Here is a 16,625-nt window from a genome sequence, read left to right as displayed (position 1 = left end):
TTTACCGTGATATTTACCGTCTTTAAGGACTGGAAATTAAGACGTTGATGATCAGCGAAAATTTACAGCAACAGTTTAATTCAAAAGACATTGCATGCATACCGGTCCTCTAAAATGTCTTTATCTCTCGAAAAATTTATAAGTCTTCCAAGTCAGGAACTGTTGCAAATACCGGGCAAAACCTCAATGAAAACAGGTCTTGAACGTGAATGATAGTAAGCTCTCTAAGCGCCAAATAAAAAACGGTGAATTTACCGGCAATACAATTATGACACCTTTGGGCTTCAAACTTATACTCATAGTTTTCTTTGCAATTACAGCACAAGTCGTCGAAAATAGAAGTTTATCTCGATGTTATCTTAGCCAAGAGCTTTAAAACGAAGTCAGTCAAATATTGCGCCAACATTTGCATTGGTCAGTCTGTTCTTCCATTCGCAAACAAATCATGTGCCGTCTTTTGTTCCTGACATGACAATCTGTTTTCCACACCACTGTACATGGCCGTAACTTACTCTCTTATTTCCGTCAATTTCGCTTGCTTGTTCTGTTTTTGTGAAGCTGTTACAACAACAGATTATGTTCCTCATGTATCCTTCCGTATATGTTTGACATCTGATTAATTGCGGTACGATAAAAACGAATACATCTGTGCAATGAAAGGAGATCAGTGATTAGCAGATAAGATTTAAGCTACTTTTGAGCTTAAAAGCAAACCACCTGGCAAAGCTACATGTAACCTTAACTTTCCCATAACAATTGTTTGAGGATAAGGCTCATTTTGGAATAAAACTGACACTGTCGACTGTAGATCCAATATCTGTTTGCCAATAATGAATTGAGCGGAAGATTGGATTTCCCTCTTGGCACGCAAAGTGTTTTTTGCTCAAGGGGTTACTTCTGTAACTAGTGGCTAGAGTCCAAATGGAATGAATCAAAAGAACTCTTCCTCTCTTTAAAACCACGTGACAGCTTCAAAACCAAACTATACAGTGTATAGCGATTGATTCATCTCCCGCTGACAAAATATACAACTTCTCTCTACTTCTTCGTATTAAAATTGAGAGTATGATTACCCATCAGGTTAACAATGGTAATTATTTCCTTCACCGTCCATGACCAATGTGTGCCTGAATTTAAACGGTATTTAATAGAAATTTGCCTTTAATGAGTTCCAATCAAAAGGGTTGAGACAAATAATCTCTCACAAACAGACAACGGCGTACCATGCGATAAGACAGAAAGTTATGACATGTTTAAGGACCTCTGCCCAGGAATTGTCAAAAACGTTTCCATTATCAAGTTCGTTTTGGCACTTAATTGTCCTTGAAAATAGCAAAAGTAAACAAAAACACTCCCTATTTAAGAAAATGCAAAAGGGTGTTGTATTAGCCAAAAATTAGAAAAAGTTTTGAAGTTCGATTGTATCATCCGAAAATACAGAAACAGTTTGGATAGAGAGACTTGCCGTGTTTACTTCTTAGCATCTTCCGATTGAACATTGCTCCAAAAAGTTAAAAGAATATTCTGAGTGCGTTGTTTGAGATGTTCGTTCTTAATTGGAAGACTCATTAACTTCGTCGCCTCTGTAAAGAGCATGTTCACATACTCGAGATCCTCAACGATTCTAAGGAAGTTACGCTTATACATTGCGTGAGGCTTGCGTGAAATTATCAAAACTGCTATGAGGTATTTCTTTCCTCGTGTGAATTTCCCTCGAAAATTGGCCAAAAACCAAGAGGTTAAAGGGTTACGTCATTCAATCTTTTAAACGCATATAATTACCTTCAAATCTAAGAATGACATACTGTTTTCAGTTTTCGGAGGTAAAAACAAAAACAAAAACAAAAAAAATGCCAGGAGATGATGGGATTGAAGAAGACTGAGAAGCTTGAAAACATTTGGCTACAGTTTTCGAGATTCACCAGGGATGGAGATACATGCTTTTACCTCAGTTTCAAAACGAGTCCTGTTGCACAACCTTTCATACAGAAATGAGTTTAATTGCAGGAAAATGACCGTGCAAGAAAAACTCATTTCAATATGAAAGGTTTTGCACCAAGACTCGTTGTGAAGCAGAGGTAAGAGGAACTCAGAAATGGCTTATGTGTCCCATGGGCCACGGGGTCAGAGTAGAAAAGCATTGAAGTAAACCCAAAGGAAATCGTTATAGTTCCCGAGGAATGTTCATTCATCGGTAAGAAAGAGCGAACTTGACATACTTGGCATGAATCGTATATTTGAACAGCGAGTTGTTAAGTAACAAGTTATGCAGTTAAACATCAAAAGCAATACATGCAAATTTATAGGTCTGGTCGCCTTTTACTAAGCCTTTCTTTGTAACCCACTCTGTAACTGCTTAACTTACTACTTATCCTTGGTACAGAATGGTATTCAAAAAATTTGTTTTCATGTACCGCCAGATTATCAGAACTTGAATTAAGGAGATTCTTGCCCTGTTAGGATCAAGAAGTTCATAATAATGGTATGCATTTTAACATAGGAGAGGTATAAGCTCAGTGACGCACTTGTTTTGCAGATCAAGATGAATGCTTAACAGACCGTGGAGGCTGTTCAGAGAAAGCAGAGTGTATTAATACACAGGGGTCTTACTACTGCCAATGTTATGATGGTTATTTTGGTGATGGAACGACCTGCGAAGGTAAGTGGATGGGTTTATCAAAGTGGTTCGTTTCAGTGAACATTATGACTTCCTGATTGACCGACAGAACGATTAGGCAACTGGTATACTGATCATATGGTCGATTTTCTGCCTGACTGACTAACCCACTCGCCTGAGCGACTGACTGACTGACCGCCCCCCAGCTCAAGGTCTGGATCCGCCACCGCTGACAGACCGATTGACCGACTGACTGATTAACCCGACTGAACAACAACCTAACAACAACTTTATGACTGACTGACTGACTGATTAACTCGACTGAGTGACTAACCGATTGCCTCACTGTCCGGCTGAGCGACTGACACTGACTGACTGACTGACTGACTGACTGACTGACTGACTCGATGACTGACTGGCTGAGCAACTCATCAACTTACCAACTGACCGACTGACTGACTGGCTGACCGCCTGGCCGATTTATCGGCGTAGTGGCTGGCTTAATTACTTTCACACCGATTATCGAACTCAAGAGTGTCGTTCGGCAATGATACGTCGTAGCCTGTTTCATTAGCTGTAGAGTGCTTTGGACGTCTGTTTAGTTTTGGAGCAGCGCAAAATTAAAAGGCGAAGGAAAAATGGTAGCGAAGGGATTGGTAATGAGAACCATTCCCTCTCCGCATTCTTCCCGCCACCTTTTTTCTCTCACCGTTTATGCGCTGTTTTTCAACTAAACCTTAAACAGGCTGCCACGTTGTGGTCGATAAATAAACAAAAGCCTCTATTTGGCGCGGAAATATGCTTGGATTTATGTCCGCGGACATTATCTGTTCCGAGCAGCGAGCAGTTCTCCGAGAGCATAGCTCGAGGAAAACTGTGAGCTTTGAGAAACAGATAATGTCCAAGGAGAAATATCCGAGCACATTTGCTAAATGGAGCGCTAAATGGAGGCTATTGTGTATTATCCTTCAAATATTTTTTGCAACACGCGTGGTTTTGAAAATTGAGGAATATCGCTCGGATATTCCCCAGTTTTAGCTGGGGAATATTCAGTCACGTGACACGTTTAAACCAATCGCGCGCAAGCGAAAATATTTGATGAATTAAATATTGCAATCGATAATCAGGAAAGCCCCTTTTTGCAGACATCGACGAATGCGCTTTACCTGGAGCTAATAACTGTAATTTTTACTCACGATGTAACAACACGGAAGGATCGTTCTCCTGCACATGTAATCGAGGCTACACTGGGGATGGCTTCACTTGTTCAGGTAACAGCAGGAACGGTAGAAATCTTGAATATAGACACGTCCTAGGCTGCATAACTTGTTAATAACTGAGCCAGATATTTCCAACGCTACTTCATTTACAGCAAAAGAAGTCATTTCTCTCAAGCCTTCTTCATATTCCTGAAAGTTTGGAAGCTAAGAACTTAAACTTTTATTTGCAAAGTTGTCTAAGTCTCATCTTCTATAACACCCACAAGCGCTCTCATAGTCTACTTGAATCACGGAAAATCAAAAATCCACGAACGATAACCCAAAAGATTAACTGAATGATTGTAACAGATTTCCTTAATGGTTTCACGTAAACACAAAGCTATATTATGCTCCCTGGCACTCTGACGAAAAATCTGAGCTAGCTCAATTCCAGAAGACAAAATTGAATGACTCACTTTTTCGTGCGATCTCCAATCCAGTGTTTGTGTTCTGGTGAAGCTTGATTGGTTTCAATACATGCAGCTCGATTTTTAAACGCTCTACTTTCGTCTCATAGCCTTATATTTATACTTATCTTTATGGGATTTTCTTATTATCTACTCTACGTAGATCTTGATGAATGTACTGTGGGTACACACAACTGTGGTGAAAATTCTAATTGCATCAATGATATCGGTTCATACTACTGTGACTGCAAGACCGGTTTCTTCGGTGATGGTGAAATTTGCGAAGGTGAGAGATTTGGAGGGACCTTGAATTCGATTGAGATAATACTCGTTTATCAATCTGTTGCTAGTGTCACTTGTAATTAGAGTGCTTCTTTCCTGCATAGAGTTGGCCTAGTTGACTTAAGCTCGGAAGGTTCGATATTTGCAACTTCTAATACAACCGTCTAGGAAGCTAAGAATCATTACCTCAACAAAGTCAATATGCTCTCTTCACAGATATTGACGAATGTTTTGACGGTCTGTTATGCGACATCAACGCGGACTGTGAGAACACAGCAGGTTCCTTCAATTGTTCATGCAAGAAAGGTTATACCGGGGATGGAGAAACATGCGAAGGTAAAACGCAAAACTTTCATTAAAACTGAAAGAGCTCTGTCTATCCACCCTAGTACAAATGTAGATCGTCAACCGAGTGCTCTATGCCCAGTTTCTTATTCGCACATCTCGTGACTTCATTGTTAAACAATTTGCTTAATCAGCATCAATATAATTATTTGAGAAGAAGAGACAAATGCCGTACTCGGAATGAGAATATTATTAGGGAGTTTAAGAAAACCACGACGGCAACGTCAACGGCAACGTCGCTAAACAAAAGGTTTAACTAGGAGAACAATGGCTGTGCACGTGCATTATAATTCTTGGTACATTTACTCGGCCGTCCTCAGCAAAGTGACAACATGAAATGGCCAAATTAATTCTGCGTTGTATGGAGAACGTGAACCACGAAGCTAATTTTCAAAATTTTTATTTCAAATTTATCGCTGCATCCTAGATTCAGTTTCGTGATAGCTTTGACAGTGATAAACAAAGCAAATGACTTTAGGGTACCGCGAGATTCGCAGGTAAAATATAAACTCATTTTTTTCGACGTTGTTCTCGACGTCCTTATTGCCAGCCATAAAAACTAAGGTCTTGCTCTATCCTTGGTTTATTCAGTAACATTATTTCCTCGCTGATCTTTCAGTGTTGCTGTTATTAGAAGTCCTATAGTTGTTTTTTGTTGCTCTTTTAGCCGCAGTAAATGAATTTAAGAACCCGCTGAAGAACAGGCACCGGGTTCTTAAGAAAAGAGCATGTTTTTCTTTTCAGATGTCGACGAATGTGACACTAATCAGAATGAATGTCATACCAATGCCATCTGCACGAATACTGACAGCAGTTATGTTTGCCGCTGCTTAAAAGGTTATCAAGGAGATGGTCGGATATGTGAAGGTAACAGAGATAAGAACTACTTTGGTTAACATTTTTATCTGCCATACTGTAGTCAGACTCCGAGTTAGCTAATGTGCTTTTTACGTTAATGGCTGTGGTGAGACTCAATAGCGTGGCCATTCAAATAAAAGCTATGAGGAGTACTTGCATATGATACTGTTAACATTATTTTACTACTAAATGTTGAGGCTTTGGGCGAATTTCTAATGTGCGACCATTCAATAAAAGCTCTAATGAGCATTATTTCAATGTGATGCTGTCTACTATACGATGGGTTAAACACAAAGATTGGCCCATTCAAATAAAGGCTATTGAGGATGCAAAATGTACGTGGTGTTGTTTTTTGTTTGCTTGAGCTCTTGCTATTGCAAACTGAGCCAGTACTAAGAAATACGAGTGACGGAAAAGAATCCACACGCCACAACCTTGAAAGGAGCGACCCATGCATAGTCTCACTAACAATTCACTTCACCATGTTGTTGGTTTCTCATTTTAGATGTCGACGAATGCGTTGATGGTTCGGCCGATTGTGGGACTGGAGCTGAGTGCATTAACTTAAATGGGACCTATGAATGCCAATGCCTGCTGGGATACCAGAAATCTGGGAACAACTGTACAGGTCGAGCACACATAACTTTACATATGATATGTTAAACATTTCCACGGGATAGCAAGAAAGACACTGTAGTACTCATAGGTTCTGGATATCGCTTTCTTCTTGCAGATATCAATGAATGTGAATCACCAGAGTCCAACAGTTGCGACATCAACGCTCTGTGTACAAATACAGAAGGCTCATATGTATGCCGCTGCAAAAGGGGATACGAAGGAGATGGAACGATTTGTAAAGGTAAATCCTTTTATACGCATTAGGTATGTAGAATATCTCACACCCTATCACGGCACCCATCTCATCTTAACAATTTCTCTTTAGACGTTGATGAATGTGCATCAGGGTCGGCAGAATGCGGGCCTGGAGCTGACTGTTTTAACCTAAATGGAAGTTTTGCTTGTCAATGCCGAGTTGGATTTGAGAAGATTGGTAACAACTGCACAGGTCAGACAAACTATATTCCACAATTGTACATTAATTAGTTATCAGAGGAACCTTTTTGTTACAACTACTAAGTGAGTGCTTATTTATATGCTCAGTTGGCGGGCTACAAAACGCGAGCTAGAAGCTAACATGAACAAGGTAAATTTAGGTACGTTTATGCCAAATCGTAATAGAAGCACTAGCTGAGTTTACGATTCTTGTCTTCTAATTTCTCAATCATTTACCATGCTACTTGGCAACTTCAATGACGTAACGCGCAGACTCGGTTACTGTCAGAGTTAGGATTTCTCCCAGAAACTGGCACTGGTACCCCACTTTGGAAAGGAATTGATTTTGAATGAGTGTTAACCCTTCATTGGAATTATTGTGGGTCAAAACGTCACCTCGAACGGGGAAGCAATCCCATACTTTTACCAAGTAATGTTATAAACTATGTACCTTCACCCTGGCCTTATCATGTTATTGCAGACATTGATGAATGTGAATCCGCCGTGTCCAACAATTGCAATGTAAACGCACTCTGCACAAACACAGAAGGCTCGTATGTCTGTCGCTGCCAGAGAGGATACGAAGGAGATGGAATCCTTTGCAACGGTACAATGTTATTATGTTATGTGATCATAGTGCACGGTGTAATGATACACTATGTAAGGCGACGCGTACTGTCTCCAGTAACGTTTGAACTGGCTATAATTGAGAACGGTCAAAAGAGGAGGTTCTGCAGGGTTATTGCAAGCAACAGCGGCGCTTTTAGTCGTGTAATGTTAAAAAGTGTGTGGTCAAGTTTAAAATTTAAAGGCTTACATTGGGTAGGCCAGGAAAAGATTCAGTTACCAACCTCTAAATCGATTCAGCCTTTCATGATTGAGGTTTTCCCTCTGTGTATATGCAGGGCGTAATATTTTTTTTCTTATTTCAGACGTAGACGAATGCGTTGCCGGCACAGCTGAGTGTGGGACTGGAGCTGAGTGTGCTAACTTAAACGGAAGCTTTGCTTGTCGATGTCTGGCGGGATTTCAGAAGTCTGGGAACGACTGTACAGGTCTGACAATAAGTACTTTTCATGCTTTTATTTACTTACAGTTTCAGCCCAAACTCAACTTATCCAGACCTTTACATATGTATATGTAGGAAATACAGTCAAATTTTATTTGGCATGCAAGTACTCTTCCGTTAAGGTTTCACGCGCAAGTTGCGAGACCGCGATCGCCCTTCAACTCTAGATCTTGCTACTGGCTTCGCCGCTTGTGTGTGTGACGCAAACGTAAGCCTGCTTTCGAACTTAAGTTTATACATAGAAATGTATTATAAATCACGTGTGGTCAACTGAAATGAGTGGTTACTATCTCGTATGTTCATACCAAGATTCATTTTTTGCGACTTCTTTGTTTAACAAGAATCAGAATTTGCTTTCTACTTGATATCGAATTACAAAAGGAAACTTAACGTTATCATTTCCATTTTAGATATTGATGAATGTGAATCACTAGAGTCTAACGATTGCGATGCCAACGCGATGTGTACAAATACAGAGGGCTCATATGTCTGTCGCTGCAGAAGAGGATACGAAGGAGATGGAAGGTTCTGCTTAGGTAATTACAATTAGTTCCCTATTTCCAGGTTGATTTGCTTTGTAACTGCGGTAATGTAATTTTCATTAATATGCATAGCTTATTCACGGTTGCCGGTTTCGATTTTACACACAACGTATGTCATCGTTTTTTGCTTTGAATATCATGTTGTTTGCTTTATTGGATTGCTTATACGTCTGTAATCGATACTTGTGCAGAAGGGATGACCACAACGCCAGCTGCGTGTCTGGGCAAAGGGTATGCACGATGCCAAGTTCAACAGGGCGATCTCGAGCTTCAGGGATTTTAAGTTGTTGATAGGGGTGCAGTTTTCTTTTTTACTTTAGCTAAAAACAATTGTATTAACTCAATCCTCCGTTGGAAAAAAGATGGCGACTGGTACATTTACCCATAGTTCTTAGCGCACGAAAATCGTAACAACGTTCATAAGAACGTACAGAAGAGTGACAAAATCTTCAAACCTAGGCTACACAACGTCCTTAGTACAGGGACAAATACGGTAAAAATTTGGCTTTCTTAGTGCTTTATAGGCTGTGTTAGGCTCGCAAGGTATTGTGGTAAAATGTACAGCCGCCATCTTTTTTCCTACGGTGGATTCGAAATTGAACAACTGGCGGAATAGGCATACTCACGTTCTCGTTATTTCAGATGTCGACGAATGTTCTGTTGACATAGCCGCATGTGGGACTGGATCTGAATGTGTTAATTTAAACGGAACTTTTTCTTGTCAATGCCTGGTGGGATTTGAAAAGACTGGAAGCAACTGTACAGGTCTGATAAATTCAGTAAAGTTTACGTACATTTTACTTACCGTTGGAACCGAATAATTAGTGGTTGAATAAATTCAAATTAGTGGTTAATAGATATCCTTGTGTGTTTATTTCGCATGTTTTGGTTGGCGGTAAAAATTAGATCGGACGGACGATAGCTTGATGCACCTTACACTACAGACGTCAATCCTCAGTTCCAAATGTACTACTTGTATAAATACACCACTTTTGTCATTACCAAATTTTGAAATAGCAAATTGAAGTTTAAACATGTTCAATATGTGACATGCCAGTGGAGCTACACAGTCCAACATTCTTCAGTTTACACACTGAAAGAATAAGTCAGGTAAGAAACAAACAAACAAACGAATTGCAAAGAGTTAGGGACAAAACAGAAAATGTGCGAGTAGTTGCGAACGGCTAACTGTTGTTTAGACTCCTCGACAGAATTTTGCGATGGATCTCCATTATGGAGGGTGCTATCACCTACCATGGCTATGCCTAAAGGGTATTAGAGGTTGCACTCATGATAGTTATTATTGCAGATAAAGACGAATGCGAGTCTCCAGAATCAAACAATTGCGATGTAAACGCGCTCTGTACAAATACAGAAGGCTCGTATGTCTGTCGCTGCAGGAGTGGATACGAAGGAGATGGAATCCTTTGCGAAGGTAACTACCAATAATTTGGTATTAGCATTGTACTACATGGTTTGCTTTAGAATTAACTTGTAGTCTACAGGACCAACGTTTTTGGGGGGTTATTGTTTTAATGAGAACTAAGTAAAACGCGGCCCGCCCTTTTGTTTTCGCGGGTTCGCAAATGATCCCAGGACCGCAAATGATCCCGGACCGCAAACGATCCCCAAATTGAACGGCAAATGGTCCCGGACCGGAAATGGTCCCGGACTGGAAATGATCCCCATATTGGACCGCAAATGATCCTGATCAAAAAATAACGAATGGCATGGATGGTGGGATTGTGTGGATAGGGAATTGGCGTACGTGAATACCGATGTTTTTATTAAAGCCATCTTATAATTATAATGGCTTACAACTTGCTTTTTTTTCATACTTTCGACTAAATTTTGTTGCTAACTACGATGTTATGAATATCACTACTCAATCATCAAAACACGACTTGGCTTGTATTTCTTTGCAATTAATTCTCAGTAAAATTAAGATCAGTGCAACATACGCTACATATCCTCCTTTGTCAAACATTGATATTTCGGTGTAATAGTTAAATCACATTTTATCAGCAGTTAACGCCACTCGTCTAAAGTTTTAAACTAAAATCTAACCATGAAGTAACTATCACAGAAGACGCTGTCACCTGAGTAGACCCACAAGCCTACAACGCTTCATCACTCTGTAAAACTCCAAGTGTGTAGCACTGGAAATTTGAGCAAATTTATTTTCTAATTTTTCCTTGGTCGTATTTTGGCTTTAATTCCTCGGAAATGACTATTTGAGTATTCTAAGAAGCCAAAATTCCAAGCTATATTTATGAAGTTCAGCTTCATGACCACGCAAGGCCAAGGCTTGCACTTCGTTTTGACAATCAGCTGTTTGATAGATGTGTTATACTATCGCCACCGGGGTTTCGAGAATGTTTACAAATATGTGTTTTTCTAAGACTGATAATTCAATAGATCGTCTTCACGTGACGTGTTTTTATCCTCATAAGGCATAAGAGGCGGTATATTTATATCTGTTTACAATTAGCGTGCTTCGTTTGGAAACCAGAGCATTTTGAATTTCAGGGTTATGGAGGTTGCGTGACACAAGGCTAAGATCGAGTTTGTTGAAAAATATATACTTATCTCATGATTTTGAGCCTTTTTAGAAGTTAGATTATTAGGAAAAGTGCTTATGTAAATGCTTGTTTGTTTAGTACTGATGATTAGTCGCCTAGAAAGCCAAAGCAAGTTCCAGATGTTTACACTATATTCCGGTCGCCATATTGGTGTACCACGGATGTACACCAACATGGCGTTTTCTTACTGGGCTCTGTAAATTTCTGGGAAACATTTACGACGAATACCTGAAGTTTGGGGAAACGCACAGGCCTAAAACTTGGAGACGTGTCTTATTTAGATATCTTCTATAGCGTACATCACAATTTCTTAGCTTTTTCCATTGGTTGGTTTTCGATTTATTATTATTTTTTTTTATTGTGTGACAGTTAAAACATACCGTACCCTTCGAAGAACAAAACAGCAACTGTGGAGTATATTTTTTGTAAAATGATAAAATATGACTTTTAGTTCATAATTTTTGTACATGTTCTCACCTTCCTCTGATATAAATCCATGCCATTCCTTATTTTTTTGATCGGGATCATTTGCGGTCCAATATGGGGATCATTTTCGGTCCGGGATCATTTGCGGTTCAATTTGGGGATCATTTGCGGTCCGGGATCATTTGCGGTCCAGGGATCATTTGCGCACCCGTACAGTACATTGTGAAGCATGCTTTTCCTTTTAGCAATAAAACTGTCTTTTGTCTGCCATCCTAAATGTCAAGACAACGCTAAGTACAAGAACGTTACGAATACTCCTGTCTGCAAGTGCAAGGCGGGATTTACTGAGAATGGCATCACGTCCACAAGTTTGCAATGAGGCAATTCTTCACTACTTTGCTTTACGTCATTTCGCTTGAAATCTCAAATTCGTCTACGTGAATGCTCCTTGACTAGTCATGGCAACGCATCGGTTAATTTGCAACATTTGAATATATGCATTATTAAATTTTGTTAAAATTGAAAACGAAAGTCGACCTGATGATACATACCTACTGAACACTATTCACGATCATTTCTATTGCAGACATTGACGAGTGTGCATCATCAGACTCCAACAATTGCGATGTAAATGCACTGTGTACAAATACAGAAGGCTCGTATGTCTGTCGCTGCAAGAGGGGATACGAAGGAGATGGATTATACTGCAACGGTAATCACGTGATATCTGATCGGACTTCTTTAACTCTTTCCTCCTCATCTTGAATAACCTCTGCCTCCATTTGCCTCCATACGATTTCGCACTCGTATATAGCCTGAAAAGATATTTTCTCCATGTTAAAACTGTTTCCCTGTCATCAAAATTAAAGGCGAAGAGTGTTGCGCTCAATTTATTTTAAAATCCGGGCCAAAGGATAGCTTAAACCCTCGCTTTCGTCTGGCCCGAGACTCTCAAGAGCTCTCAGCGTTCTGGTCAATACAAGTGCGTTTTTCGCTCGAGTGAAAAACACCTGCCCAAACAACAGTTCTTGAAAGTCAACGCGGGGTTTTCTCGTTTGGTCCGCACTTGCTGGTTGTCTCTATCTTTCTCGTTTACCACGGGCTAAACCCTTTCCGTTGATTACCGATTCTACACACAGTTACTGCAGCCTTGTAGTGACATTTTGAGGTTGTAGAAGCGTATTGCCAATTTTTTATTATCTTTTTTTTTTTTGCCAGTGTCCGTTCCAACTCTTGTCTGTGATCCCGAGTGTGACGTGAACGCTGAATGCAAAGACTTTTCTGGTACTGCTGGCTGCATGTGTAAGGCAGGATTTGACGGCGACGGAGTAACTTGTACAGGTTAGTAAACACTTGGAATTTCAAGTAATAACATGATTTCAGTGAGAGATATCTTAATGGTGCCTATCAAGAAATGCCAAGCCTGAAAAAAAAAAACATGTAAATAAAATGTTTGGATTGACAGACTCTAGTTCCTGAAAAATAATGAACTTTTCACTTCAGATGTTGACGAATGCGATTCTCCAGGCGCAAATCAATGCCACGAAAATGCGATGTGTACAAATACCGAAGGCTCTTATGTTTGCCGTTGCAAGAAAGGATTTCAGGGAAATGGATTTACATGTACACGTGAGTAAATGTTGATGGAACTCGATAATGCTTGCATACGACGGCCGGTTAAAATTTTCCATCTTCTCTTGTAGCGAAAGTGCCTCCATTTGTCTGCAATCCCAAGTGTGATGATAACGCTGACTGCAAAAACTTCACCGGTACTCCTAGCTGCATGTGCAAGGCGGGCTTTGATGGGGACGGTATCACTTGCACAGGTTGGTTAACATCTGTGGTGGTGAAATAGTTTCTCTAAGCGAGGTGTTGATGTGTTCAGTCCTAACAAGAAAAGACCATACTTCGAAGCTACAGAGGGGCGGCAGGGAATGATTAAATTTTCAATACAGTTCGCTTACGGAACTTTTTCCCTCAGATTTTGACGAATGCAGTTCTTCAGGTGGTAATCAATGTCATCAAGATGCAATGTGCACAAATACAGAAGGCTCTTACGTCTGCCGCTGTAAAAAAGGATTTGTAGGCAATGGATTCTCGTGTGCACGTGAGTAACTCGTAAGTTTAGGTGGCCCTTTTCGTTAGTCATTCTTGAGTCCCAATAGTATCCTGTTATTTGTTGGGTACTGTTTCAAAACAGTTCTTTTTTGACGAATTTGGCTCCTCAAAATCTCTCTCAAACTGTTGACAAGTGTCCCTTTTAATTTTGCTGATGGAGACTACTTCAAAGCAATGACGAGTTAAGTTTTCTTTTTGTTCCCCAGGGGAAGAGCCCTCTTTTATCTGCGATCCCCAATGTGACGTCAACGCTGATTGCAAGAACTTTACTGGAACCCCAGAATGCATGTGCAAGGCGGGATTTGATGGAAGTGGAATTACATGCACGGGTAAGTCAAAGCGTATGTTACAAGTTATACAACAAATCGCCTCTTGGATATTAATAGGAAGACATATAATAAGCTGTCAAAGCAAGAATCCAACTCTTTTAGGGTCAAGGACTGATTCTTAAACTTTCTTGTTGTAACGTTTGCAGATGTTGATGAATGTTCCCTTCCTGGTGGTAGTGTATGTGACCCCGACGCTCTGTGTACAAACACTGAAGGATCCTACATCTGCCGCTGTTTACGAGGTTTTGAAGGAGATGGCAGAAACTGTACAGGTAAAGTTTCATTTGTATCTTGGTACTTTAGTTATTGTAGTCTTATCGTAATTCGGCAAGCAAAACTGCTAACAGTCGATCTCTTGCAGATGTTGATGAATGCGCAAGTTCTGACGGAAATACCTGTGACGTGGATGCAATGTGTACCAACACTGAGGGCTCTTACGTTTGCCGCTGCCTAAGAGGCTTTACTGGAGACGGAAAGTCTTGTAGTGGTAACTTCCGAGGAAATCTAACTATAATTAAATGACCATTAGTGCTTTTCGCTTAAACCGTTCTTCTCCTGAGCGATTCATAAGGGTGGGAGGCTTTTGATTTGGCGCACATATTTGCATGCAGGAATCTGCGATCAGTCGTTCTTTTTTCTCCCTTCCGCTAAGAAAAAAGAGCACCTCACCGCAGGTTATGTATCCAATGGCGAACAGGACAGAAGAAAGATCCCCTTACTCTTAGCATATTCAATTCATGCATATACAGTCGTTTTAGTGGAGTGGTGAATATTTCGATTATTTATGCTCAATTGAGTCTCGAAATATGTGCCAGCTCCCCTAGTCCATTGAATGGTCTACTTGTAGTACAACGTCGGTTACGTCCATCCGGTCAACAGTACCGGTTTCTTGACAAATATTCGTAAATGCACTCGAGGAGTCAGAAATAGCCCTATGACTCCAAACGTGGTCACTTAAGCTTGGTCCCATTAGGGTGTACACTTCATTTTGCCTAACAATCCCCCTTTTCCCGGCTCAAAGACATCGGATCCGTGAACTCTACAATATAAAAGAAATGAGTGTTTTCCCTACGAGTATGATGAATACTCTGATTGTACTTTTGACCATTTTCCTCAGCTGTTGACGTGGGGGCTTGCAATCCCCCTTGCACTGGAAACAAGGTGTGTCAGAATTTCAGTGGAGATCCCGAATGTGTCTGTGCAGATGGTTTTAGTGGTGAAGACAATTGTACAGGTATATTGGACAACATCAGTTGTTATGATCATCTTGGAAATAAAACCATGCTTTGTCAGAATTAGAGCGGAGCTCTTGATTACCGGTTTCCCGTACAGCTACTATAGCCAGCAGAGAGAGATTAATAAGCAATTAGTTTATGACTTACGGATACTTTCAACAAATCCAATTGTCAATGGTCAATCACTTAGTACGTTTCTTGGTAATTAACGATAATAGTATGCTTTGGCTTTATTGTTTTGAGCGAATGGTTGAAGCATTTGCAGAACATAAAATGTCAAAGAAAAAGTGAAATCCACCCTACTACCTGGTAGACAAACATGTTTCAGTAGAGAAACCCCCCGTTCTTAAATTGTGAGATGAAATTATGAACACTGCCCTTCGTTTTAAATCCGAAGCAAACGATTCCGGCCAAAATATTGCTCCTTTGAGCATTACGTATTCCTAATTTAAGATGGATGTAAGAGTTTCATTTTCGTGCTGATAGAAACCGCAGTTGAATAGTGATATTACGATTAATTACGATTTGCCATAATTTATTTTCATTGCATTTTAAGAGTATGTTTTGTTTAATTTACTTGAGATATCGATGAATGTGCTGATGACGAAAACGACTGTGACACTAATGCGCTGTGTACCAACACTGAGGGGTCATACATTTGTCGCTGTCTAAGAGGATATGAAGGCGATGGTAGAAACTGTGTAGGTATGTGTCATTTGCTTGCTGAGTCTTCTTGTATCTATCATTTGAGAAAAAAAAAATATTAGTTTGTGTATTGAACATGTTGCATTCTTTGCAGCCATCACGCCAAGCTGTTCTCCATCATGTGGTGCGAATGCGTTCTGCCAGGAAGGTGTTTGTGTTTGTAATGTTGGTTACCTAGGTGACGGATACAACTGCACAGGTTTGAATGACAGGCATATTTGCCTTTCTTGCCTAATTTTTGATACCAATTACTTTGAAGCGACTAACCAAGATCAATATTAAGGTAACCTCTTCTCCAATCCGGCGATTTCCCTGAGACAAATGAATGTGATCCTAATGCCTTGTGTACCAACACCGAAGGATCCTACATCTGTCGCTGTACTCGAGGATACGAAGGAGATGGTAGGATCTGCACAGGTAAAACTGCTAATATCTCTTAAGCTTGTTAGCTCAAGGGCTTTTGCTTACTAGCTGTCTACGTGCCTTGGGACTTAGAGAAGCAGTTTTGTCATGTTTGTGCACTGTAGATACAGATGAATGCTCATCAGCTACATTTTTTCCAAAGGTGCTAGAAAATCATTCTAAGATTAATATGCTTTCTCTTCCAAGGGATGGTCGATTTTGGGCGGGTAAAACTCCCACAGCCACGCTAACGTGGCTAGTATGATAAGGTCCAGTAAAATGAAATTGGCACCCTTTTCTATTATTATTTTTTCGCTACAGATGCTGATGAATGTGCAAGTCCTGAAACAAACAGTTGTCACTCAAACGCCATGTGTACCAACTCTGAGGGCTCTT

The 16,625-nt window shown here is 40.2% G+C and overlaps 2 protein-coding genes across 3 annotated transcripts in view; one reads left to right on the top strand and one right to left on the bottom strand.

Annotated features, from left to right (window-relative positions):
* The window catches only part of LOC145487638 (uncharacterized), a 152,607-nt gene that overhangs the window by 17,278 nt on the left and 118,704 nt on the right, over positions 1–16,625 (top strand). For both annotated transcript variants that reach the window (XM_081466455.1, XM_081466454.1), the window contains exons 9-33: positions 2,537–2,659; positions 3,763–3,888; positions 4,447–4,569; positions 4,782–4,901; positions 5,655–5,777; positions 6,274–6,396; positions 6,502–6,627; positions 6,712–6,834; positions 7,303–7,428; positions 7,754–7,876; positions 8,301–8,426; positions 9,075–9,197; positions 9,742–9,867; positions 12,027–12,152; positions 12,659–12,781; positions 12,944–13,069; positions 13,144–13,266; positions 13,422–13,547; positions 13,765–13,887; positions 14,034–14,159; positions 14,249–14,374; positions 15,005–15,121; positions 15,705–15,827; positions 15,922–16,026; positions 16,551–16,625. The exon at positions 16,551–16,625 is cut by the window's right edge and continues 51 nt beyond it. In XM_081466455.1, the coding sequence (XP_081322581.1) occupies positions 2,537–2,659; positions 3,763–3,888; positions 4,447–4,569; positions 4,782–4,901; positions 5,655–5,777; positions 6,274–6,396; positions 6,502–6,627; positions 6,712–6,834; positions 7,303–7,428; positions 7,754–7,876; positions 8,301–8,426; positions 9,075–9,197; positions 9,742–9,867; positions 12,027–12,152; positions 12,659–12,781; positions 12,944–13,069; positions 13,144–13,266; positions 13,422–13,547; positions 13,765–13,887; positions 14,034–14,159; positions 14,249–14,374; positions 15,005–15,121; positions 15,705–15,827; positions 15,922–16,026; positions 16,551–16,625 (3,030 nt within the window). The remainder of the gene's footprint in view (positions 1–2,536; positions 2,660–3,762; positions 3,889–4,446; positions 4,570–4,781; positions 4,902–5,654; positions 5,778–6,273; positions 6,397–6,501; positions 6,628–6,711; positions 6,835–7,302; positions 7,429–7,753; positions 7,877–8,300; positions 8,427–9,074; positions 9,198–9,741; positions 9,868–12,026; positions 12,153–12,658; positions 12,782–12,943; positions 13,070–13,143; positions 13,267–13,421; positions 13,548–13,764; positions 13,888–14,033; positions 14,160–14,248; positions 14,375–15,004; positions 15,122–15,704; positions 15,828–15,921; positions 16,027–16,550) is intronic.
* Positions 1–16,625, bottom strand: part of LOC145487654 (neuromedin-U receptor 2-like) — a 128,326-nt gene that overhangs the window by 58,586 nt on the left and 53,115 nt on the right. The gene's annotated exons all lie outside the window — the stretch shown is intronic.

This window comes from Orbicella franksi, chromosome 5, assembly GCF_964199315.1.
Source record: "Orbicella franksi chromosome 5, jaOrbFran1.1, whole genome shotgun sequence".
Classification (NCBI taxonomy): Eukaryota; Metazoa; Cnidaria; class Anthozoa; order Scleractinia; family Merulinidae; genus Orbicella; species Orbicella franksi.
Note: the sequence above shows the minus strand (reverse complement) of the source record. Positions and strands in the feature narration are given on the sequence as shown.